We start from the raw sequence: 25317 nt of genomic DNA on the forward strand, positions 1-25317 counted from the left end.
GTGCACATGTTGATCTGTGCAAGTGGCCTCAAGATGGTGCAGGCTGAGGAGGCAGTCTCCAGAGGAGTTGAGGCCAGATGGAGATGTGAGAGTGAGTGGTGATGTCCCTTGAGCTGGCAGTGAGTGAGATGACAGTGAATGTGTGATGGGCTTGTGAGTGCATGAGTTCAGAGTGATGAGATGGTTGCCTTACCTTGGTGGCACGGATGAGATCATTCATCCTCTTTCTGCACTGGATGGCCATCCTCTTCTGTGCAGAATTGGCACTGATCACCACTGCCACTGCCTCCCAAGCCAGAGTGGTGAGGTTGTTGAACCTCCTGTGAACAGAAAGGGGTTGGAGGACATCATGGCAGGCCTCCAAAAGGCATTCCAGTGACGGGTCACTGAACTCTTCCTGGCTTTTGAGGCCATGTCTTCACTGGAGCAGTTATGGGCTGCAAGTATTCAGAACTGTGTGCACGGCTGCAGTTTAGACATGGCACCCGGAGTGAGGAAGCAGTGAGGTAACGGTGTGGCGGACAATTCAGAGGCTGCTGCCAGCAAGACAGTGTGTTTCCTGTGGCTGCATAATTAACGAGACAGAAAGTGGGTGAAATGGCATGGAAAGCCGCCATTGCGGCTGGTGGGTAAAATGTCATTTTTCCCGCCCACTACCGCACTTAGTGCAAATCTGGGACAGTTCTGCCCGTAGACTTTAAGATGAGATGTTGAATCAGGGTGCTGTTTGCCCTCTCTGGTAGATGTAAAAGATCCCTTGCCAATATTTTGAATAAGAGCAGGGGAGTTCTCCCTAGTGACCTGGCCTATATTTACCCTTGAATCAACACCCCAAAAACACAGTTGTTAGCACATTGCTGTTTGAGGGATCATGTTGTGCGCAAATTGGCTGCCACATTTCCTACATTACACTAGCGACTACACTTCAAGGTACCTCATTGGTTGTAGCATGTTTTGGGGTGTCAGGTGGTTGTGGAAGGCATTAGGTAAATTCGAGTCTTTCTTTCTTGCTATGTAGAGAGTGGCAGACATTTGGGACTGAATATTACTTTCTGTGGGTGGGCACGCGCCCAACCCAATCGGGCATAAAATTGTGTAAGAAGGCGTCAGGTGAGTGTCCCTATGTCATTGTGCACATTGTGCAATTTTGCTCAGCGGGCGTGTGCAAAAGTCGGAAACGCGCCCACCGACAATCAAGTGGGCAATTAAGCCCATTAATGGTGCAATTGTCTCCGATTTCTCGTGGCCCGTCCAATCTTACGGTTGGCAGACTGGTGAATCAGCCAGGCGGACTTTGCACTTTTCATCAAACCTCATCCAAGGGTGGGATGAAATCTCCATTATGAAATAAAATAAAAATAAGTATCTGTGGGCAGCATTTTTATCAGCTATGTTTTCAGGTGATTGATTGTGAGACATGGGGCAGAATTTTGCCGTTGGTGAGCAGGGGGCGGGGCCCACTCGCCGATGCGTAAAATGACGCGAGATGACAACGGGCGGAACCTTCGACATCACCCGCCCTTTTAAATTTTCAGGTAGGCGGGGACGCAGCAAAATCAGCTGTGGGCCTATTGACCTGTCAATGGCCAGTTGAGGCCATTGACAGGATCATTTAAACAAGTAAAGAACCTGCCCGTCCAACCTTAAGGTTGGAGGGCAGGCCAGGAGCCCCAGCGGGGAATAGACATGAAACCTCATCCACCGGCGGGATGAGGTTTCATGTAGGGTTTTAAAAATTGTAATAATGTTGTTCTGTAAATTATGAACATGTCCCAGCTCATGTGTCATTGTCACATGAGGGGACATGTAAGGGATTTTTCTTTTCTCTATTTTTAATAGTTTTAAAAGTTGAAGCGATCTCCCTGAAGCAGCACTTAGCCTCAGGGAGATGAGTGCGCTCTTTCGTGCGCATGTACGAAAGAGCGCGTTCTCAATTTTAGGGATTCCCCCCCGCCCGCAAAGGAAGCGCATAGCGCTTCCCGGTAGACGTCACGCTGGGCGGGCCTTAATTGGCCCGCCCACGTAAAATGGCGGTGCGGCCTTGATTGCTTGCGGCGATCAGCTCCGCACCCGCCCACGATTGGGTCAGGCCCGCCCGCCCGACAGGCAGAAAATTCTGCCCATGGACATTTTTTTCAGCTTTTAAAACCTTTATTTGATGATTTTCAGGTCTGCAACTCCCTGAGGCAGCTGTCTGCCTTAGGGGAGCTTTCTCGCAGCACTCACCTGCTCCCGCAGTGATGTCATCACCTGCTCTCTTCCCGCCCCCACCCCGGCAGCACTGAGCATTTCAGCACGCGTTTCATGCTGGCTGGCCGTTAATTGGCCTGAGCACGCCCGCTAAAGGTAAAATTCATCCCTTTGTGTGCAGGTAAATGACCATTGGAAGATTTCAGTGAGATTGCATTGGCGAGAAATGTTGGTCAGCAGCAATGAAGAATCCACAGCTTCAGCAGAGGAGCGGATAAAATTGGAGGAATTCAAGTATATTATTTTTGTGTTTTAAAAAGTCCCGACTATTTGATTCTGTGCGGCTTAGAATTTTATAGGTTTCTACGTGATCCCCCCTCATTCTTCTGAACTCCTGCGAATATAATCCTAATTGACTCAATCTCTCCTCATATGTCAGTCCTGCCATCCCAGGAATAAGTCGGGTAAACCTTTATTGCACTCCCTCTATAGCAAGTACATCCTTCCTCAGATAAGGAGACCAAAACTACACACAATATTCCAGGTGTGGTCTTACCAAGGCCCTATACAATTGCAGCAAGACATCCCTGTTCATGTACTCAAATCCTCTGAAGGCCAACATACCATTTGCCTTCTTTACCGCCTGCTGCACCTGCATGCTTACCTTCAGCGACTGGTGTACAAGGTACAAGGACACCCAGGTCGCGTTGCACATTCCCCTCTCTCGATTTATAGCCATTCAGATAATAATCTGCCTTCCTGTTTTTGATACCAAAGTGGATAACCTCACATTTATCCACATTATACTGCATCTGCCATGCACTTGGCCACTCACTCAGCTTGTCCAAATCACATCGAAGCATCTCTGCATCCTCCTCACAGCTCACCCTCCCAACCAGCTTTGTGTCATCTGCAAATTTGGAGATATTACATTTAATTCCCTCATCTAAATCATTAATATATATTGTGAATAACTGGGGTCCCAACACCGATCCCTGCGGTACCCCACTAGTCACTGCCTGCCATTCGGAAAAAGGCCCGTTTATTCCTACTCTTTGTTTCCTGTCTGCCAACCAGTTTTCTATCCATCTCAATACACTACCCCCAATCCCATGCGCTTTAATTTTACACGCCAATCTCTTATGTGGGACTTTGTCGAAAGCCTTCTGAAAGTCCAAATAAACCACATCCTGTGGCTCCCCCTCATCAACTCTACAAGTTACATCCTCAAAAAATTCCAGTAGATTTGTCAAGCATGATTTTCCTTTCATAAATCCATGCTGACTCTGTCCAATTCTGCCACTGTTTTCCATGTGCTCAGCTATTAAATCTTTTCTAATGGACTCTAGAATTTTCCCCACTACCGACGTCAGGCTGACTGGTCTATAATACCCTGTTTTCTTTCTGCCTCCCTTTTTAAGTATTGGGGTTACATTAGCTACCCTCAAATCTGTAGGAACTGTTCCAGAGTCTATAGAATCTCGGAAGATGACCACCAATGCATCCACTATTTCTAGGGCCACTTCCTTAAGTACTCTGGGAGTCATTGGAAAGCAATCAGGAATGGGGTAGCCCTGGCCAATTTGATCCTTTCTGAGCCGGTGCAGACATGATGGGCTGAATGGCCTCCTTCTACACCGTAACAATTCTGTGATTCTCTGATTCTAACCCTGGGGCAGGAAAGGGAGGAAAGTTGGAGGGGTGGAACAGAAGGCAGGGTTTCACTATTTGCGTGAGCCTTAAGGGGCTTTCAGCTCAGTAGATTATAGAGCTTTTCATGGCCAGTTGTACTATGAGAGATGTTTTGAGACACTCTGACCTGTGGAATGCTGGCAGTGACAGGGCCCCATGAAAATGCAATCATAACAAGTGGGTTACCTCACGAGAGTTAGATGGAAGGAGTTAACCCAGTTCTTGGACCGCAGTCCTTCCAAATCGAGAACATACTCTGTGTGATAACTGTGTGTAGCTATTCAATACAGTTCCAGGGTAAGTGGCTGAAATAATGCACTGTGTATATGTCCAGCTGTGGCTCAGTTAGTAACACTCCTGTTTCTGAGTCAGAAGGCTGTGAGCTTGAGTTCAAGTCCAGAGACTTAAACATATTAATCTAGGCTGACACTCCCGTGTAGCACTGAGAGAGCACTACATCGTCAGAGCTTATCTTTAGGAGGCAATGTTTAAACCAAGACCAATGTCTTCCCTCTCATATAGCCACAAGTGACTTCACAATGCTGTATCAAAGCAGAACAGGGGAGTCTTTTTGGTGTTTTGGCCAATATTTATCCCTCAACTAAGGTCGATAAAATGAGGTTATCAGGCCAATGTCTTATTGCTGTCCACAAATTGGCTGCTGTGTTTCTTAACATTACCACAATAACTACACTTGATTCAAAAGTACTTAAATGGCTGTGAAGCACTTTGGGAAACCCTGAAGTCATCAAAGGTGCTATAGAGATGGAGGCCATTCTTTCTTAAATGTTAACACATCAGTAAAATGCCGGAAATGTAATTTCGCACACAAACTGAACATTCATGCCCTAATATTGCATATTATGATTTTGAAGCTCAGATCTCTATCGATACAGTTGCTACATCAAACCAATGCTTAATCTAACTGGATGGAGCAGAGAGGAGGAGGTTCCAAAATGGCTTGGTCATCTCAGGAAGTAATAATCAAAAATGAAGCCTAACTAAGCCTATTCAGATGGAATAAAGGTGTCTACTAGAAATCCCTTTAATGAATGGGAGCAACTTAAAAACCTTGGGACATTTTGCTATGTTGAAGGTGCCATAAAAATGCAGTTTTTTTGCTTTTAAAGGTGCATCCTTTAAATCCTTTTCTGTTAAAAAGAAACTTGAAACAAGTTGGTATTTGCAAAGTATTTTTTATTGGCAAATAAAACAAAATATTAACTTAAATAGAATAAATTAGAATTCAATTCTTCCAATACATGGACATTTTTGTTAAAAAAAGTGTAACAGATCCCAAGAATTGACACAATCCAATGGTTTTTCAGAAATAAATATATGCCACGGAAAGATGGGACATTTGCAACAACTTATGATCAGTAGTTATTGAACACTTTGAATCATTTGCATGCTTTTTCTTCATTGTCAAATCATCACTTATTACCATGGCAAAATATCAATAGACTCAAACTTTTAAGAACACCTCATTAATTGGAATTCCATACAAATACCCCTTGTGACAAAAAAAACCCCTTGAGATGCCACCATTTTACATGTGCAGGGTTCGCCATTGAAATGGAAACCCAAACCTGGGTAATTGCCCCTATCTATTACTGGGGTAACTATGCTAAGCTCTGCTGCTCAACTAGAGTTTGTCCAAAGGTGAGCTAGGGTCAAAGTAGCAAAGCTGTAGCTCCACCGCCATCCCATCGTTACTTAACAAGACTCTATACTAGCAGCAGAGCTGTGTGAATTTATCCTTTATCATGAGCGTGCAGTGTCAGGTGAACTCTTTGATGCGACACAGCCTCCCACTCAATTCCCATGCATGGCATACTGTGCCTGTTTATTCCAATTGTGCATAACGAAGGTCAATGAAAATGGACATGTTTAAGCTTTTGAGGGGACTTAAGCGATAACTAACCATATGTTCAAACAAAACCAAGGTTATCTTCCTACAAGGAACAGAGTATATGCATCGCATGTTGGGTCAAGCACATGTAAGAATGTCATGGCAACTGTTTACAAAAATATGTTATTTAGTAAATAGAATGTTGGCATTAGGCAACAGTAATCTGTGCATTCATTTTTATAAATTACTTTTTGAGGAATGGGCTGACATTTATAACTCACCCTGAGAAGGTGGTGGTGTTCTGCTTGATTGTGGTTTGTTCAAATGGAATGGCTTGCTAGGCCACTTCAGAGGGCAGTTAGAATCAACCACATTGGAGTCATATAGAGAGCAGACTGGGTAAGGGTGGCAGGTTTCCCTCCTAGCCTGCTCGTTTCTACAATATGGCCACTTTTATGTTTATTAGCATCTTATTTCAGGATTTTTTAAAAATTAAAATCAAACTCTCAAATTTCCACAGTGGGATTTGAATTACAGTTATTAATTATTAATCATTAATCCAAGTCCCTGGATTACTCCTCTAACCACTAAATTACCATCCTGTTATGCCAAATCAGCATTACAAGATATGCAAAAATCACAGGTTGCTCAATGATTAAATAAATGCTGAAAAATTATCTCAACAAAGTAGCTCATAGATAATTAAATAATTACTCAGTGTTCCTGACTGGAATCTACTAGATAAAGGGCTAGTGAATGTCCCTTATTTGATGGAAGAGCCGAAATATTTCTTGTGGCTTGGGTTAGAACGGGATGGAGATCTGCCTCACTCGTTGGGCGAGATTTTAACTCATTCAAAACCCATTCGCTTACAGAGAGTTAAAATCGGGCCCAAGTATCTCAGTGATTAAGGTTTTTGACATTTCTGTCAATGAATACTTTTCCTGAATCATCAATGACGAACCTATAACAGGAATTGCCATGGGTGGCATCTTGGCTAAACCTGATCCAGACTTCCCCCAATAACCGCATGTACACTCTCCATTGAGGGGCCATAGATAATGATTAGGGGCAGGAACCCTGGCCAGTTTCCTTCCCACCCTCCCTCCCTCCCTCCCTCCCACCAGCCAGATATGCTCGTACTAATTGGAGCAACTCTGCTCCACTCACAACAGTGTAACAGGAGAAAAATGTCTTAAATTATTAAATTAGCTCTGAATAAATTAGAAAGTAAATAATAAAAAAGTTAAATAAAGAATATTGACTCTGCTATAATTCATTTCAACAAGGCAGCTTTTGACAGACCTCTAGCTTATTTAAAGACTGTGCTTGAGGGTAGTGTAGGGTCTCACTGTAGCACGACAGACAGAAATGCACCCAGACTTCCACAGCCTCAATATCTTCCTGATCGTTTTGTCCTGTGAACAGATGAATACGTGAGGTTGTTAGCAACTGTATGAATGTCTCATACGTTCATGAGAAGTTTGAGCCCAGGGACGATAGCGCTGGGGAACTGAACGCTTTATTTCTAGAATACTGGTGTCACTAGTGAGCACTTCAACAACAGGCATAGAATTGTAAGGCATACAGTCTTTGCCTCTACATCAGAAGAAAAAAGGCAGTTTCTGAGGAAGTATACACATTCAAAACATAGCACATACAAACATACAAATTAGGAGCAGAAGTGGGCCATTCGGCCCCCCCGAGCCAAATCTGCCATTCGATAAGCTCATGGTTGGTCTGATTTAACCTCAATTCCAGATTCCCACCTACCCCCCGATAACCTTTCACCCCCTTGCTTATCAAGAACCTATCCAGCTCTGCCTTAAAACTATTCAAAGACTCTGCTTCCACTGCCTTTTGAGGAAGAGAGCTCCAAAGACTCACGAACATGTGAGAAAAAAAATTCTCCTCATTTCCGTTTTAAATGGATGACCCCTTATTTTTAAACAATGACCCCTAGTTATAGATCCTTCTACAAGAGGAAACATCCTCTCCACATCCACCCTGTCAAGACCCCTCAGGATCTTATATGTTTCAATTAAGGCACCTCTTACTCATCTAAATTCCAGTGGATACAAGCCTAAGCTGTCTAACCTTTCCTCATAAGAGGCCCATTCCTGGTATTAGTCTAGTAAACCTTCTCTGAACTGCTTGCAATGCATTTATAACCTTCCTTAAATAAAGAGACCAGCACTGCACACAATGCTCCAGATGTGGCTTCACCAATGCCCTGTACAACTGAAGCATAACCTCCCTACTTTTGTATTAGCAGGAGGAATAGGAGGAAGTCATTGAACCCCTTAAGCCTGCTCCGCCATTCAGTTAGCTCATCGCTGATATGTATCTGAATGCTATCTACCTACATTGATTCTGTAACTCATAATAACCTTGCCTAATGAAAACCTAGCAATCATAGATTGAAATTTTCCATTGACCCTGAGCCTCAATAGCTTTTTGGTGGCAGGGAGCTCAAGATCTCCACAAGCCGTATTGTGAAAAGGTGGTTTCTGACATCACCTCTGAATGGCTTAGCTTTAATTTGAAGGTTACATCTCCTTCTTCTGGGCTCCCCCAACAGGCAAAATGGTTTCTCTCGATCCACCCAATCATTAAATGGTGACAAACATCAGATGGCTGCTTGGCCATGGGAAGTGGGGAGCTCCAGTTGGATGAAAGTCCCCTGGCAAGAGACTCACAATTGTAAAGCTTGTAAAATTAATCTTTAAAGTTGCTCCTCCTGCCCTTCACTTACGCTTGGCAACTTTTGCAGCTGGGCTCGCTCCAAGTAGAATTGAAGAACAACTCCCTCACACGGACACATATCCTGCCTATCTTGTGAGACAGCTTCTTGGTGAATGAAAACACCACACTGGGATTTTCGGTGTAGCAGCTGATCTTCTGATAGCGTTTTGGCCGATGCTGAATCTCAGGGACATCGCAGCATTGAATCAGTGGCTGCAACGAAAAAAAAATCAATGTTAGTTTGACATTGTTTTGCACGAAAAAAGAATCACACAGCATTATTTCAACATCAAGTGGCTATAGACACGATGAAGGCCTGATCTGAGAGTCGAGCCTAACCCATAACCTGAAAGGTTTGTTTGTTTAAAACAGGCTTTGTCTTTCCTTCTTACAGGTTCACATCGATCTGTCCTGTCAAATGGCAAAAATTTTGATCCAACTTCCTTCGATGGAATTTATGCTCAAGGTGTCAATGCTAAAAAAGGGACATTTTCTGGGCATTCAGAAACAGTGTGACATACTCCTGGGCTAGTTACTGCACAACAGCTGCAAGTCTAAGAACTTCCTAGAATCACACTGCATAGAAGGATACAATTTGGTCCATCCTGTCTTTGCCCGCTCTTTGAAAGAGCGATCCAATTATTCCCACTCCTTGCTCTTCCCCCATGGCCGTGTAGCTTTTTCCTTCTCAAGTATTTATCCAATTTCATTTTCAATGCTACCATTGAATCTGCTTTCACCACCCTTTCAGGCAGTGTATTCCACATCATAACAACTTGCTGCATATATTTTTAAAAATTCTCTAGCCTCAACAGCTTTTTGGGGAGATAATTCAAGGTTTCCACTCCTCTTTGTGTGAAAAAGTCCAAAGTTCCAAAGATGAGTCATATCGAACTCAAAACATTAACTCTGTTTCTCTCTGCACAGAAGGCCAGACCTGCTGAGCATTTAAAGCACTTTCTGTTCTTATTGTGAATAGTCTTTCCTCAGTTCATTCCTAAATGGCTTAGCTCTAATTTTAAGAGTATGTCCCTTCTTTCTTGATTCCCTCACCAGAGGAAATAGTTTCTGTTTCTACCCTATTGGATTTTTTGTTTAAACATTTTAAGTATCCTCACTTCTTAATATTAATATTAAATAAATGTTTGACATATAAAATTAAACTCCCGTCACTGAGGTTCTTAACAGTGACAAAAGAAATCTTGGAACTAGAGATTACAATTCCTCCCTCGGTCCTGCCCCTTTTGGATGAGGGGCAAGCCTGTCGGAGAGAAATTCAGGGGTTTCTGCCTGTGTGGCAGTACTGGCATGTTACCTGTTGGTTCTGTATTTTGCTGTTTGGGAATGTCAGCTGCATGCACGTGTGTGTGTGTGTGTGTATGTGTGTGTGTGTGTGCGCGCTCGTGCATGTGTTTATTGCCACCTACTGATCTTATTATGTATTACACCATTGTATAAAAAGATTCCCCCAAGTCACTACCATTACATGGAAGACAAAGAAAGAACTAGCAATTATATCATGTTTTACATATCCTCAGGATTCCCCAAAGTGCTTCCCACCTAATGAAGTACAGTACCTTTCAGGTGTAGTTGCTGTTGTACAATAGAGAATGGGGACAGCCAATTTACACATGGCAAGATCCCACAACAGTAATGCAATGTTAACCTGATCATCTGTTTTTTTCACCAGTAATTCAGGTATAAATTTTGATCCAAGGCATTTGGATATACTGTCTTATATCTTGGCTTGAACATTTCTTTCTCCCCTTTATAATAATAGCACTGTACCCAACACTCAACCTGGGGTAGATGTATAGGATGTGTAACTCTGAACTTCGGAAAGCATGGAATGAGAAAGGCCGCAAGGCCAACTGAACCCTCTCCCTCCATAAACCATCACAATCTGCCTTGCAAAAGATTGTAAGCAAACATTAAACTGTGATGAGAGAGGGCAGCACTCTCAAAAGTAACTGAGAACTATTCATCCATCTCAATTCCACTACAAAGGCTTGAGCAGATAATCCAGGAGGTCACAGGGAGTGCTGCACTGTTGGTGCTGCTGTCTTTTGGATGAGGCATCAAACCAATGGCCCACCTGGCCTCTCAAGTGGATATAAAAGATCCCATAGCACAATTTTCACAGAAAAGCAGAGGGCTTCTGACTAATCTTTCTCCACCGACCATCACTCAAAACAGATGATTTGGTCAATACCTCACTGTTATTCGTGGAACGTTGCTGTGCACAAATTGTCTGCCCCGTTTCCTACATTAAAATAGCGATTGCAATTTCAAAACCACTCAGCTGGCTGGGAAGCGCATTGGGGTGTCCTGAGGCACTATAGAAATGTAAGTTATTTCTTTTGTTTTTCAGTGACAGGACAGCATGCTTATTCATTACACCTCTCAATGTCTCTGCTGAGCAACTTTCGACAAATTACCTACATCCCAAAACGTACCTCAACTGCTGCATCCTTGTTCCAGATGTGTCTCTTATGTTTGTTCTTTCTGCAGGTCAGCTCAACACTGACCTGGGCCTGTAGAGGGAAGTAAGAGTGGGGACTGTTCCAGGAATCTGGGTACTGCCAGTTGACTTGTAATTTATGACTCCTCACAATGATCGTTGGTTCCTTCGGAGCAGCGGGTTTTACTGAGGAGGAAGCAGGAGATGCCATAAGAATGGTTTGAGGACATTCCCCTCCCTTGACCCAAGTGCCAGGTGCACAACCTTTTTGTTGAACTGCCCCCAGAATAAAATAAATACATTGATAAGGATTCCACCTCATTCCATTACAAATAAATTGTTGCCATTGCTTTTTTTTGTCATTTTCCCCACCCTTCCTTCTGCCTATTTAGCTATTCTCAATGGGTGGAACCTTTTGATCCTGCCAGCAGCGGGAATCATGGTGAGCGCTGGAACTTAATTTGGGGTGAGGCCAAAAATCAGTTTCCCAACATCGGGATGAACTGTAGGAATTCTGCTCTCGGGGTTTTAAAGGCAGGCCGAGCTTCCCGACGGACAACATCGGGAAGTCCTTTTGCATGTATTAGCATCTCATGCATGCTCATTAAAAGTCCACCTCATCGGAATTAAGTCCCCCTGTCAAATTAAGCTCCCCGCCAGCGAGATATTAGAGTGTTCACTTTTGTGACTGTACATAAGTGGCATGCAGGTGGCCAGCTTCACTTCTTCCACAACTTTGAGGTCAGATGCTGCTTTTGCCTTCTTGGGGATGGCTCATAACTTCACTCATATTGGGTGCCGATAGCACAAGCTGCGCCAAGGCTGGAAGCGGGGGAAGGTTGTGGCTGGTGGGCAGGGTGGAGGTGGGGTTGGGTGAAGGTGGACAGGAGGCAGGTCCTGGGAGGCAGGCTAAGTGGGTAAAGGAGGGAGGCTGTCTAGGTGCCTTTCAAATACGGTGGCCGGATCTTCAAGCCCTTGAGGTAACGGTGAGGGAGGCGACTTCCTGTCCACCTGCGCCACGAGATTGGCACAGATGCATAAGTAATGAGCTGAACAGCGCAAGATTGTGCATGTTCAGCCATCCCATACCCCCCTGCCCCCGCAGCGGGAATCACTCGCATTCCCGCACTTGCCACCGAACTTAGTCTTCAGAGCTGAAGATTCCGCCCAGTGTATCAGACTTGGCCAAGTAAGATCTTTGGCCATGGTTGGGGGCATCTCCTATCGCAATATTATCATCTTCCATCTGCACTTTCCAAAGGGAACGTCACCACCCCCTACCTTCGCTACCCCACCCAGGTGTCAATCATGATCTAAAGCCTCTCTATTTTCCTCTCTGTTGCCAATGGTGGATGAAGGAAATGGGGGATGCACAAGAAGCCAGTGTGAGAGGAAAGCAAAGATCTGAGGGTTTTAGGGCTGGGGATATGGAGGGGTGAGGCCATGGAGGGATTTGAGCTCAAGGGTGAGAATTTTATCTTCAAGGCCTGGGTCTTCTGGTTCGAATGGGCCAGCATTAGGTTGAAAAATGACTTGATTCACCTGGTCATCCAGGGAGTTAAAAATTATTGTGTCATTCTGTTTTAGCACAAGGTTTCCAGGTAAAAATCAGAGGAGGCATTACGTATCACAACCAGGTCCAATAAAAAGATCCAGTAATATCAGTAATGTTAGTTTCAATGAGCTAACATTAGTCAATTTTCAAGAGATAAGTCTTTTTCTCATGTGTATACTTACAAATATCTCTGATGTAAAAGTGTTCGGTGTACTTTTTGTATCGTTTGCTTGTAGCTGTCTCCACAGTGAAGGTGATTTGCCTCAATTCTTCAGCGTATGGGGAGAAGGTCTGGTCTGTGCAGGTTGCTTGGACAGTGCAATCTGAGGTCTTGCATGGTGTCAAGACACAGCCCTTGGAGTCTCCGTTCCAACCACTGCAACACAACAGGAGAAAGAAGTGAATACCGAAACCCGCACAGTACACAGGCCGGAAAGTAAAGAGCATGTGTTAACTATTTCACCCAAAGGACGGATAGCCGAGCAAATAGGAACTGTTGCACTGCTGCAGCAGGGGGGTCTCAATTAAGGATGACTGGGGACATATTTTTGGGCCAGAGAACAGGAGGGATCTACCTTGCATCGAGATATGATTTTTTTTTTGCAATTAATTCTCAGACGATGGGTGTCACTGGCAAGGTCAGCATCTCTCGCTGCTCCAACAACGTGGTAGTGGGCCCTCTTGAACAAGTGACTAGCAGTTCTGATATAACTGAGTTGTTTCCCTAAGCTACTTCCAAGTGGCAGTTAAGAGTCGACCACATTGGTGCCTAACTGGGGTCATTTATAGGCCTAGACCAGGTGAGGAGAGCAGGTTTTCCTTTTCTACAGGATGACTGAACCACTTGGATGGGGTGATAACAATTAAGGGATGACCAAGCAGAGAATCAGCCTTCTCTATTGTGAATCAACTGGCCCCAGGATCAGACATGCTGAGCTACAATGAGTGTTGTCTACACTCATTAAAAAGTATCGGGCTTTATGGCACAATGCATTGGACAGAAGCCTTTCACTCTTGGAACTAGGTTCAAAATCTAGCTCAGATAGATAGAATGAAAATCACCTGTCCTTGAGCTTCGAGCACGTTTGTGCCCAGAGAAGCCTGTAACCTGATCACAGAACAAACATGCAGCCTAAATGCGAGTGCTCTCTGTTTGTGTGTACTCTCAACATTGCAAACAGGTTCAGGATGTGGTACAGGAAAAGAAACAACTTTTTCAGTTGTTTTGTTGCAAACCGTTAGAGTGCTTCAAAATAAAAACTTTCCTCATTGAAACCTGCTCATATTTACTGTTTCTTTAAATGAAATGTTTATGGCCACATTAAAAGTTAATTAGATTTCCTGACTGCAGGTTATTAAACATGCTGTGCTTGATGTAGGTGAATGATGGTTCAATGGTTTGAAGCTTATATTTTCATACTTAGCAGCGGAATATACCAGCGTTGCTTTCACCCTGATTGTTGAATGCAATTTACGCCCATGGAGACCCACATAAAATGGCTGCAGTCTAAGGAGTTAGGGAGGGTGCTTGGTCCTAAGCTGATATTGACAAAATGAGTACACAAAGTCACATGCCTATTTAGGTCTAACGTTCATGTTGCATCCACGGAGGAAGCTCCAACTGAAACTCCTCACACTCCCAAAGCCCCCTCATGTCTGCTGAATGTAGGGATCCAGCATTGATTCATTGGTCACAGGGTTGAGAAACACTTTGTCCTGGCACAGTGTGTGACTGGCATACTGAGGACTGGGACGAAGATACACTACTGGAGTCAGTGCATCACTCTTCTGCCAAATGAAACCTGAAGGGATCTGTATGGGGAAAGGTTCTGTTCCCCGCCCCCTACCTCACCCCCACCTACACCAATATCGATCTGGCTCGCGAGCATTGAAAAAAGAAAGGACAGGCTATTTCTTCACGTGAAAACATATATGTGCTGAATAAGTGATAAATTGAAATGGGCTTACTTACTCACGGTGGAAGCTTGCTGAGAATTTGGCTTTTTCTCTCTCTTTCCAGAAGCAGGTGAAGGTCTTACCAAATCTCTCCGCTTGGCATGTGATGCATTTTCCATTTGTTTCTGTTTGTAGGCAGAGAAAAAAACAGATCACAACACTTTGATAGAGGTTGATTGCTATAGTTAACAACTCCATTATCATTGTATCATTCAACTACCAGGATGGTAGAAGGCAAAGTAGATGGATCATGGCCTTTTATCATTTGGCAAGTCCTACACATTTGAAGGAAATTCAAGATATACTTCATGCAGGTTTATGTACCAGATTACTACCAGTGAAAATCTCAATCTCCAGCTCCCTGTGCCCAAGCTGGCAAGACCTCCCTCAGCAACACCCACTTTCATCCCCTCTCAAGTATTCTGCTTCTGCTAGCTCCTTGCTGGTATGTGTAATTGCCCCATTTGGGGCACCAGTGTGTGTGGAGCTCTCACCCAGAGGTAAATGGAACGAATTGTGCGATCTGACCAGTGTGCAGTTTGCAACCGGTAGTATAGCTGAGTGCTTCTGGCACCCATGGGCCATTTTTATCACGGCACTTTGCACTTATGGAACTCTCACCTTCGAGTATTTTATCAGCCTGTCTCTCCACATCTATCAGTATGTAGTAGTGTTTTAGTAATGCTGCCGTGCTGTTGGCGTGACAGCTATAGTTGCCCGCATCTGGCCGGTCTGTCACTTCCAAGTCGAGTGTGTTTGAATGGGCATTCTTGCTGAGTGGCACACCATCGAGCCGCCAGTGGATGCCAGTCCGCAGCTGATCAGGGGAGGCTTCACAGTTCAGCTGTACGAACTGATTGGTCTTGTTTACAATAGTGTCTGTGAAAATATAGAGATATATTTTTATTAGGTATGAAAAAGCTCTGAAGTCACTACAGGTTAAACCAAAGGTTAGAGGCAGAATTCACACTGGCTCTCACATGGTGAGATTTTCATATACTTAAATAAAGAAAATTGTTTTGTTAATGTTTTGTGGGGGTGGTGAAAGTTGTCTTGGGTGAGAGTGAATTGGCAGCCCCATCTTACATCCTGTCTGATTTTCTCTTCCATTGAAGTCCATTCCTTCCGGGAATGAGAGAAAGAGTATTGTTTAGCGTTTTCATGACCTCAGAATATTTCAAAGTGCTTCATACACTGAATGTGTAGCTCAATATCACACTGGGGGGAGCATTACCCTACACAGCCACAGGGAGAGGTGGGGTCACTCTACTGCTCAGGACTAGGATTGCCAGTTTGAAGTACTCCTGGAGATTTGATCATGTGACATTAGAGCTCAGTCCCTTCAGTCATTTGACATCACTCATGTGATGATTAACCACATGACATTTGTCTGCTGTTTGCAAATATTCCATTTAGTTGAGAGTTCTATTATCATGAAGCCACACAAATAAAACAAGACTTTTTGTTTTCTAGCGGGTTGATTAACAAATTATAAATCAAAGAACATAAAAGAACAGAAAGATTTAAGGATGTGTTTAAACGAAACTACTTGTGGTCATCCTAGAGAATACACCAAGTAAATGTATTGATTCAACAAAACATCATCAATATACACAGTTTTGAACCCAAGTGTGCATACAATTTTATGACATTTTACAAGACACAGCAAAAGCTCTTAAAAATAACAATTAAAATCAACACTAAACCTAATTCAATTCCCACACCCCACCACTGAAGCCCAGCTATCGGAAAGTGAGATACAGTCCTCAGAGAGCAGCTGCCTAACACATTGCAGGGCAACATGAATTCTCCCTCCCTGGTTTGCATTTCTCTCTGCCCCCTCTAGTTTTTTCATTGTTTTCTCTCTCCCCAGTCTGTGTTTCTCGATCTCTTTCTCAAGTCTGTGTGTGTGTGCATGTGCCTCTGTCTACCTTCCCCAGCTGCTCTCTCAGGGACTCACAGAGTTTCCAGGCTATTTCTGTTGGCCATGATGTTGTTACCACCCCGTCGACCTGAAAATGAAGCCATGTGTTCCGAATAGTGGGGAGACCAGCAAGGCTCAGACAAACACCATTTGGTTGCAAACCACAACAGTCACAGTACTACTCATACATGAACCTCACAGAGAGGATGGTTTCTCCCAAATTGCCAGCAGCAGCATCCAGGAGACCAGTTGCCAATTCCTACTAAGGATTTTCCCCTCCATCTTTACCCCTTTTTAAATCCATTTTAATTATTTATTTATTATTTATTTTTATTTGTATATATGTATATTTTTTTTCAATTTAAATTTTTTTACTCTTTTCCCCCAAGTTCCCCTCCCCACGGCCAACTGTCACCTGTTTCTATGTTGTGCTTTCACAGAGCACTGACCCTTGTTCTGCTATTAACACATTCTGTCAATATCAGCACTTTCTTTAGTCTTTACTGCTACCATTAACACTTCCTTTGTCTTGTGTCCATGACATCTTTGTCAAATCTCTTCTTAGCTCCTACCTATTCCTGACCTTCCATCTTGCTCCACCCCCTCTTAAACAGTATAAAATCCATCACATTTCTGCTTCTCTTCAGCTCTGAAGAAGAGTCATACAGACTTGAAACATTAACTCTGTTTCCCTCTCCACAGATGCTGCCAGGCCAGCTGAGGTTTTCCTGCATTTTCTGTTTTTATTTCAAGTTTCCAGCATCTGCAGTATTTTCCTTTCAGCAAATTTTTGCAGGGTGTATTTGGAAAAATGTAGGCAGTATCTGCTAATATTAGCATCCATTATTTATCGAAAGACATGGTTGTTGATGTACGTGCGACTGGCCGAGGGCTTGGGGCATGAAATCGTTACTTTGCAGTACAGGTTCACTTTACGTCACGTTAACAACAACAAAAAAAACACTTACATTTCTCTTCAAATGCCATCTTCACTGCCACAGTCAAGGATGAGAACCACAAACAGAGGAGCAAATGACCAACCATCTGTCAGAGAAGAAACAAGGCAAAATAAGAAGTTTGGTCACACAGGAAAATTTCCCAGTAGAGTTCCAGTGAAACAGTCAGTATGTTCTGAACTGATGTTCTTTCTCGGTAGGGACTTGAATACTTGAACTGTTTCAATTAATAGGATTCATTGCATCCTGCACAGCAAAGAAAAGAAAGATACAAAGGAGAGAAAGAAAAGAAAGAACTTGCATTTATATAGCACCTTCCATGATGTCAGGATGTCTCCAAACACTTTACAGCCAATGAAGTACTTTTCAACTGTTGTCACTATTGCAATGTCAGAAAGGAGGCAGCTAATTGCACACAGCAAGCTCCCACAAATAGCCATTTGATAATGGCCTGACAATCTGTTTTGGTAATCTTGGTTTAGGAATGATTAGCAGCCATGACACTGGGGAGGAAGAACTCCCCTGCTCTTCTTCAAAACAATGCCATGGAATCTTTTACTTTCACCTGAGAGGGAACACGGAACCTGGGTTTAATGCCTTAGCTGAAAGACGGCCTGGTGTCTCAGACAGCGGTGTCTCTCAGTTCTAACACTTGACTCCTCAGCCTAAATTTTGCACTCAAGTCTCCAGAGTGGGTCTTAAATTCACAACCTTCTGACTCAGAGTTGCTAGGTGTGGTAACCATGTGTCAATATGAGGGTCTAACTATTTGTCCTTGTGGTTGTGAGCAACAGCTGACACTTAAACAATTAACACCTAATATTGCAGTGGTGCAGACACATGCGTAATTGATTATATCACATCCTATCTCATCTACCTGTACATGAAACTGCACATAGCAAAAACATTAGGGGTGTAAAACTGCATGCAGTACACCGTAAACGCACTGCACTTTTGCTCCCAATTTCATTCTATTGTGCAGCAAACTGCTTATATCAGAATCTTCTCATATTTAGGGACATTGCCCTGAAATGATTGAATAAGAGAATCTTACACCCCAGGAGGAGGCCCTTGGGCCCATCATATATGTGCTGTCTCTTTAAAAAAACCTATCCGTTTAGTCACGCTCCACTGTTTGTTCTTGTAGCTCTGTAATTCTTTCCTTTTCACTTATATGCACAATTCCCCCTTTGAAAGATACTACTGAATCTACTGCACAATTCCCCTTTTGAAAGATACTACTGAATCTACTTCCACTACCCCATCAGCCAGTGCATTCTAAATCACATAGATAAAAGCAAAATACTGCGGATGCTGCAAATCTGGAATAAAAACAGGAAATACTGGAAAACCTCAGGTCTGGTAGCACCTGTGGAGAGAGAAACAAAGTTAATGTTTCAAACCTGTATGATTCTTTTTCAGAGCTCTGAAGAAGTCATACGGACTTGAAACGTTAACTCTGTTTCTCTCTCCACAAATGCTGCCAGACCTGCCAAATTTTTCCAGCATTTCCTGTTTTTTTTATTTCATTCTAAATCACAGTCTCACTGCATATTTAAAAAATCTCTCCTCGTCTCTCCTTTACTCCAGTGTGGAAATTTCTCTCTTTGCCATTCATTTTAAATAGCTAAAATTTGAACCAGAGTTAAAATTTCTCAAGAACACATAGGATCATTTTGAGACCTGTATATTTTTCTAAAATATCTCTGCCTCTCAAGCAAGGAAAACCAATTTAAATTGCACATTTTTCATTGGTACAGAAATGGTTTTACATCAAACTGTGCAAAGTAATTTCGGCTCCTTCATCTAATGCCCAGTTGGGCAAAAAGTATTGGATTACCTCCCGAATCCACAGTATTACAATCTCACATTCACTGCAGTGTGATGAGGCTAGTGTCATGCCGAGCAGGTATTGCTTCAAAACTGGTAGCTGCAGTTCAATAAAACTGCAAGTAACAAAATTGCTGTGTTATTATTTTCACAACTAGCAGCTCGCAATGTTGAAATTCATGCCAGGCTACAAACGTATAAGTGAAAATAGATCAGTATAATGTGTTTTTTTCTCTTCTGGATAGATAGTTAGATGTCTTTAGTTAAGGATACAAACCGTTATAACTAAAACTCCACAAAATTCATTTGCTGTCTTTACACTGTACAGACTTGCAGTGGTGATGTCAGGGTTTTTACTCCTTCAGTGAAGACATTGGTGATAAATCCAGGGCACAGATATGGCAGATCATTAGCGTTCACAGGAACAGTCTCCTTCTGTCAGACATCCTCAGAGCATGATTAACCATCCCATCTGGTAGATTATACTCAAAATACAGAAGCTCTGGTGTGAATTCAAGGCTGTGAGTCCAGGATTGGGAGGAGATGTTAAAAGGAGGCTTCTTCAAGGGGCAGACTGTCCATACCTGAATGGATTCACTGCACTGTAGGATTGACACCCCCCTTTATCTGTAAGAATTCTTGCCGACACCCAATTCTCTTTCAAATGGAACCAATCTGCCTTGGCCTCATCCCGCTGTTGTCTGATTTCAGGTGGCTGGTAAAGGTCCTGTGGCAGTATTTGAAGAAATTCAGGAGTGCTTCCCTGTATCCTGTCCAAATTTACTCCCACAACCAACAACATAGAAGCAGATGAAATGGTCATTCATCTTGTTGCTATCTATGGGTCACTGCTACCTACCTACACATTAATAATCACTGCAAGCCATTCAGACAAGCAGTGTGTTTCGACACAAGAAGGCAAATGTTTTAATCACTCTACAACAATTACTCTAAAATACACATGCTTCACTGTAAAGTCTTGTGATACAGTCCATACCCCTTAACAAGATTAAGAAGGGAAGTAACTTTCAATTCTATTGGTACCTTTACATAGTGACCTCAGGATGTCCTGAAGCGCTTCACTGTCAATGAAGTACTTTTGAACTGCAGTCACTGTTACAATGTAGGGAATTCCATAACCAATTTGTGCAATTTGACAATGGCAGGATAATTTATTTTATTGATGTTGGTTGCAGAATGAATATTGGATCTGGACAACAGGGAGAACTCCCTTGCTCTTCTTCAAAATAATAGAAACATAGAAACTAGGAGCAGGAGTAGGCCATTCGACCCTTCAAGCCTGCTCCACCATTCATTATGATCTTGGCTGATCATCCAACTTAATAGCCTGCTCCCGTTTTCTCCCCATACCCTTTGATCCCTTTCATGGATTGCCACAGGATCTTTTAAATTCATCTGGGGGGGCAGACTTGACCTCGGTTTTACGTCTCATCTGAAAGTCGGCACCTTCAACAATGCAGGAGTTCTCAATATGGCACTGGACAGTCAGCCTAGATAAGTCTCTGGAGTGTGCCTTAAACAATAACTGCACTCAGAGATGAGAATGCTACCAACTGGGACACAACTAACAACCATTGCTTTGTGATCATTTCATGACACTTATGGGCATTAATCTACTATGGCTACTATTAGTCTGAGTCCTGTTTAGAGCTTTATGGGTGTAGCAGACCATAGTTAAACAGCCAGTTTCACATTGCTCAATGACCAGACAAATTCCTCACTGGCATCTAAATACTATTCTTAGGTGCTTTGCTGCCAGCACAATTGGCTCTTTGCAAATTTAAAACAAAATTACAAAATGAATTTGAGACTATTTACCCCACTGGGTTATTTTTAAAGTTCTCTATTCACCATTTTCAGTTGTAGCACATCGCTTGCAATCCCTAAACTGTTGTCACCTACCTCCTTCTAAGGGTTTGACATTCTTCTGTGCTGGCCTTCACCTCTGAGTTAGTTACACAGTTTGTTACCAGACAAATTGAAATTCGCTTCCCAACAGACCAGCCTTCCCTAATCCCAGTGTTACAGTTTATTGCTCAAAAAAGAGACATGCTGTTAAAGCTTTTTGACTTGCACTCATCAGGACAGAATTGCAAGAATACCATTAGTAAAGGGAACAATAATTTATATTGCATGAGAAAAGAGTGCTGAGAAGAAAGACTACACTTCATAAGGTGTACATTCTAAATTCAAGAAATTTAACAGGGAATTCTGAAGAAACTTCTTTACTAAAAGATTGTTAAGAATGTGGAACTCACTACCACAGGGAATGTTTGAAGCGGATAGTATGGATATATTTAAGGGGATGCTAGACAGGTCAATGAGGGAGAAGGGGATAAATGGTTACTATGAAAGATTTAGATGAGGAAAGGTGGGAGGAGGCTCCAGCAGAACATAAACGCTGGCATGGACTGGTTGGGCCGAATGGCCTGTTTCTGTGTCGTATATCCTATAGAATCCTATCTACAACGTGGTGTCCCTTTTTAAAATTCAACTTTGAAAGAACATTGCAATAAAAAGGAAATTAGAGCTTACTTTTACCATCCTAACCTCACGAATATTTTGGCCAGGCTATAGTGGAGAAAGTCTTGCCCGAGTTGTTTTGCTACAAGCGGGTTTACATTCAATGCCCGAGCTACAACAAACCAGAGACAGTAATTTGGGAGGAGTCGGTTCAATGTTGGTACCAGAACAGCGTCGACGTATCTCTTCACATTGATTTTTTAAAAAATAACATTTTCACATGCCAGGCATAGTTGAAAACCGTGATAAATGTTGAATTCCGTGGCTATCATGTTATGTAGTGAGGTGATAGTCACGGAATACTACAGCACTGCGCCGGATAATCTGTTATTTGTCATCTGCAAAACCTGGGGTCTATTCGCTGAAACGGATCCCTCTCAATTTCAACTGGATTTGCTGGATTCTGGTGTGTATACAGTATATGAAAATATGCTCTAGGGTACATTAAGCAAGCCGTTTCTGTTCTCATCCTCAGCCCTGACACTCGCTTCACCTTCAAACAAACTTAACACACATTAAAACATCGTCTTACCTTTAAACAAAACCTTTGCTGATCATCTCTCACTTTGATGTAGGATCGCCCTTTATACAAGGGACAAGCTGTCCCTATTATGTAAATAAGCAAGGGATTCCTTAAGGGGGTTACCGCACAAGCCACTCAACAGGAATTTTAGATACTCTTTTGTGTTAACATCCGCAGCAACAATGTGTTTTTTTTCAATCGTAACAATTGAAACACAAAACTTCTGCAAAATAGGTGGTAGGAGCATTTGAGAGCTTGCCGGGGCAAAATATTGAGTCGTTGAAAAATCGCTTAACGATTAGTAATACATTAATCGAGAATTGTGCTTGTTTTTCTTCACACAAAATAAATCAAATTACACTTATTTTCGTTGTCTAACAGCTACAGTTCGGCTGCCAATTAACTTGCATGTACCTACACCACAAGGAGTGCAGCGGTTCAAGAAAGCGACGCATCAATATCTCAAGGGCAGATGGAGATGAGCAGATAATGTTGCCTCTGATAGCAGCGCTCACCCCCCGAGAATGGATAGTGTTGTTAAAGATAGGTTTGTTTTGAAAAGCAGCGAATTAACCTCCATTTGGCATATTAGAAAAGAGTGCATATTTCAGGAGAGAATATGCCCTCACATACTCTCGAGAGAAAAGTTTTGCAAGTTTTTGAAAGTTAAACTCCTGCGACCGCTAGATGAAGGAAATTAATAGTTACCAAGCTGTGAGGATTCAAAATATATCATTCCCACATTAATTTCAAATTAACTGACGCACAACGCATAAAACAAATCAGATTAAAAGTTGCGGACACCCATTTCACATATTTCACCCTACACACACATATTTCGATTTCAAAGGTTTCTAATAACAGTTACATTTTAAAAAGAATAATAAATAGATCTCCATACCGTTCGGTAGCTGGAATCTACACATCTGTTTTTAATTTTTTTCTAAACTAGTTCGACATGCTTCTATTTCTAAATAAAAGATTTCTATTTGCAAATTATTAAGATGCTATTATTTAGCTGCGACTCATTTATTTAATAGTAATTAATGATAATTTATTTAAATCTATCTGGAAATGTAAAATCCGTTCATAAGAGGGAAAATAAGAGGACCGTCTAACACGAAGTATATTTACCTTGCTGCCTTGCCTCACTGCTCACTGTTCAATGGTCTGAAGTCTCTTCTCACCTGTGTCCAACTAGCCAGCTAATGTTGAGCGTTTATATCAAGTTAGGAGTGGAGGGGGCGGGGGCAAGAACTGAAAATGGAAAATGAATGAATCCTGCTCCCCAAAAGTCTAAATATGCCTGTGAAAACATTCGAGATTTTTTTTTCTCTAATAATGTCCCAGAGAAATGACTCCACGTTTCAATTTCCCGGGGGTTCCCCTCCCTCTTTTGTGTTTTTTTTTCAGTTGTGTTGTCAGACGCCTTCAAACCCCTTCCGGAGCGCACCTTTCCATTCGCCAAGAACCCTGTTAAACGAAAATAAGTGTCCAATTCTCTGTGCGTAAACTTTCAAAACAGTCTCGTCCCGTGGGCGGTTCCTTCCCTTTTATCTCACCTTACAGTTTGTATTGGTTTAACAATTGATCATTTTCTATTGTGTGTGTGTGTTTTTTGTGGTGGGTGGGGTTGGGGGAGAGACGGGAGGGCAGAAACCGAATGAAATTGCAGGTTCATGAGAAACTGACAGGGGCAAGGTGAACCCTAAGGTGGTACAGGCTGGGGGAGCGCAGTGGGCATACAGAGCACAGCAAAAGCTGACTCAAATGCTTTTTAAATTTGACGCCTCATGAAAAAAACTTTAAAAACAGATGTGTAGATTTAAATTAAACCTATCTCCAGCTACCGAGCGGCATAGAGAGCTAATTATTATTCTTTTAAAAATGTAACTGTGTGTTATGAGAAACATTTGAAATCGAAATATGTGTGTGTTTAGGATGAAATATGCGAATTGGCGTTAGGATTAAAGGGAGGCTTTTTACTTGTCCGCTTCGACAATACTCTATCACCAAGTGACAGGTGTCAGAAATATCCAGACACGCATGAGGGCAAGCCCTCATTTTAGTTACTGGGAGTTATACGGAAATTTCTAAAGCGGGTTAAGGGTCTCTCTCTCTTTCCCCTCACATACCTCCCCCCCAACTTCTCGAGTTTTTTTTGTGTATAAATGCCACATCGGATAATCCCAAAAAGTAAACGTCCTCTTCCATGTTGTTTCCCATAACTTTGCCCTGATCTCACGGGAAATTCACATCCTAGAGACAGATCTTCCCACTTCCTCTCTGTCTCTCTCTCTCTCTCTCTCCCCGCTCGCTGCGACGTCAGACCTTCCCTCAGTGCTGACTGTTGTTCACTTTCAGTTTCTGACTCTTGTGTGTAAACATGAGGCACTGGATTTTATGTAAAGTAAAGGGACTGCCCCTATAATAACCCGCCCGCCTGAAATCAGCCCCTTGGCCTCGCTGGCTGCGTTGCCTTAGTTCCTTATAGGAATATTTGTAGTGTTCATTCCCTGCCACATCGCTCCATGTCACACCTTAGTTAAACCCCGCTCAGCAATTTCGAAAGAGCCTCCCGTTTTTTTAAAAAAAGGGGCTTAGAAATTAGAGCTTTGCCCTGCATTTGAGTTTTAGTGAGGTTTACAAGTACACGGATGGCCCACCATTCTACACAATCTTGTAGACTGGTGAGCCTAGACTAGTGACAGCTTTTTTTAATCCTTTTATGGGATGTGAGTATCGCTGGAAAGGCCAGCATTTGGTACCCCTCCCTAATTGCCCTTAAACTAAGTACAATTAAGAGTCAACCATATTGCTTTGGGTAAAAGCAAAATACTGCGGATGCTGGAAATCTGAAACAAAAACAAAAATAGCTGGAAAAACTCAGCAGGTCTGACAGCATCTGCAGAGAGGAATACAGTTAACGTTTTGAGTCCGTATGACTCTTCATCAAAACTTCATATTGCTTTGGGTCTGGGATAGGCCAGACCAGACCAGGTAAGGACAGCAGATTTCCTTCCCTAAAGGACATTAGTGAACCAGATGGGTCAGGTTTTTTTTTTACAATCGATGATAATTTCATAGCT

At 42.6% G+C, this 25317-nt stretch overlaps 1 protein-coding gene across 3 annotated transcripts; it reads right to left on the minus strand.

The window, feature by feature from the left end:
• Window positions 1-6876: 6876 nt before the first annotated feature.
• LOC144685721 (interleukin-12 subunit beta-like) lies at window positions 6877-24585 on the minus strand. Of its 3 annotated transcripts, none has more exons than XM_078550539.1 (8): window positions 24474-24585; window positions 17344-17419; window positions 15073-15330; window positions 14468-14576; window positions 12678-12871; window positions 10936-11126; window positions 8490-8692; window positions 6877-7152 (listed from the first exon to the last, which is right to left on the minus strand). In XM_078550539.1, the coding sequence occupies exons 2-8, from the start codon at window positions 17417-17419 to the stop codon at window positions 7128-7130; spliced, it is 1056 nt and encodes a 351-aa protein (XP_078406665.1). In that variant the 5' UTR covers window positions 24474-24585; the 3' UTR covers window positions 6877-7127. The 3 variants fall into 3 exon arrangements, with proteins under 3 accessions (XP_078406665.1, XP_078406663.1, XP_078406664.1); XM_078550537.1 differs by having other exon boundaries at window positions 24364-24578; XM_078550538.1 differs by lacking the exon at window positions 24474-24585 and adding an exon at window positions 23363-24344.
• Between the last annotated feature and the right edge of the window lie 732 nt (window positions 24586-25317).

The sequence above is a fragment of the Cetorhinus maximus genome, chromosome 10 (assembly GCF_964194155.1).
Source record: "Cetorhinus maximus chromosome 10, sCetMax3.hap1.1, whole genome shotgun sequence".
NCBI lineage: Eukaryota > Metazoa > Chordata > Chondrichthyes > Lamniformes > Cetorhinidae > Cetorhinus > Cetorhinus maximus.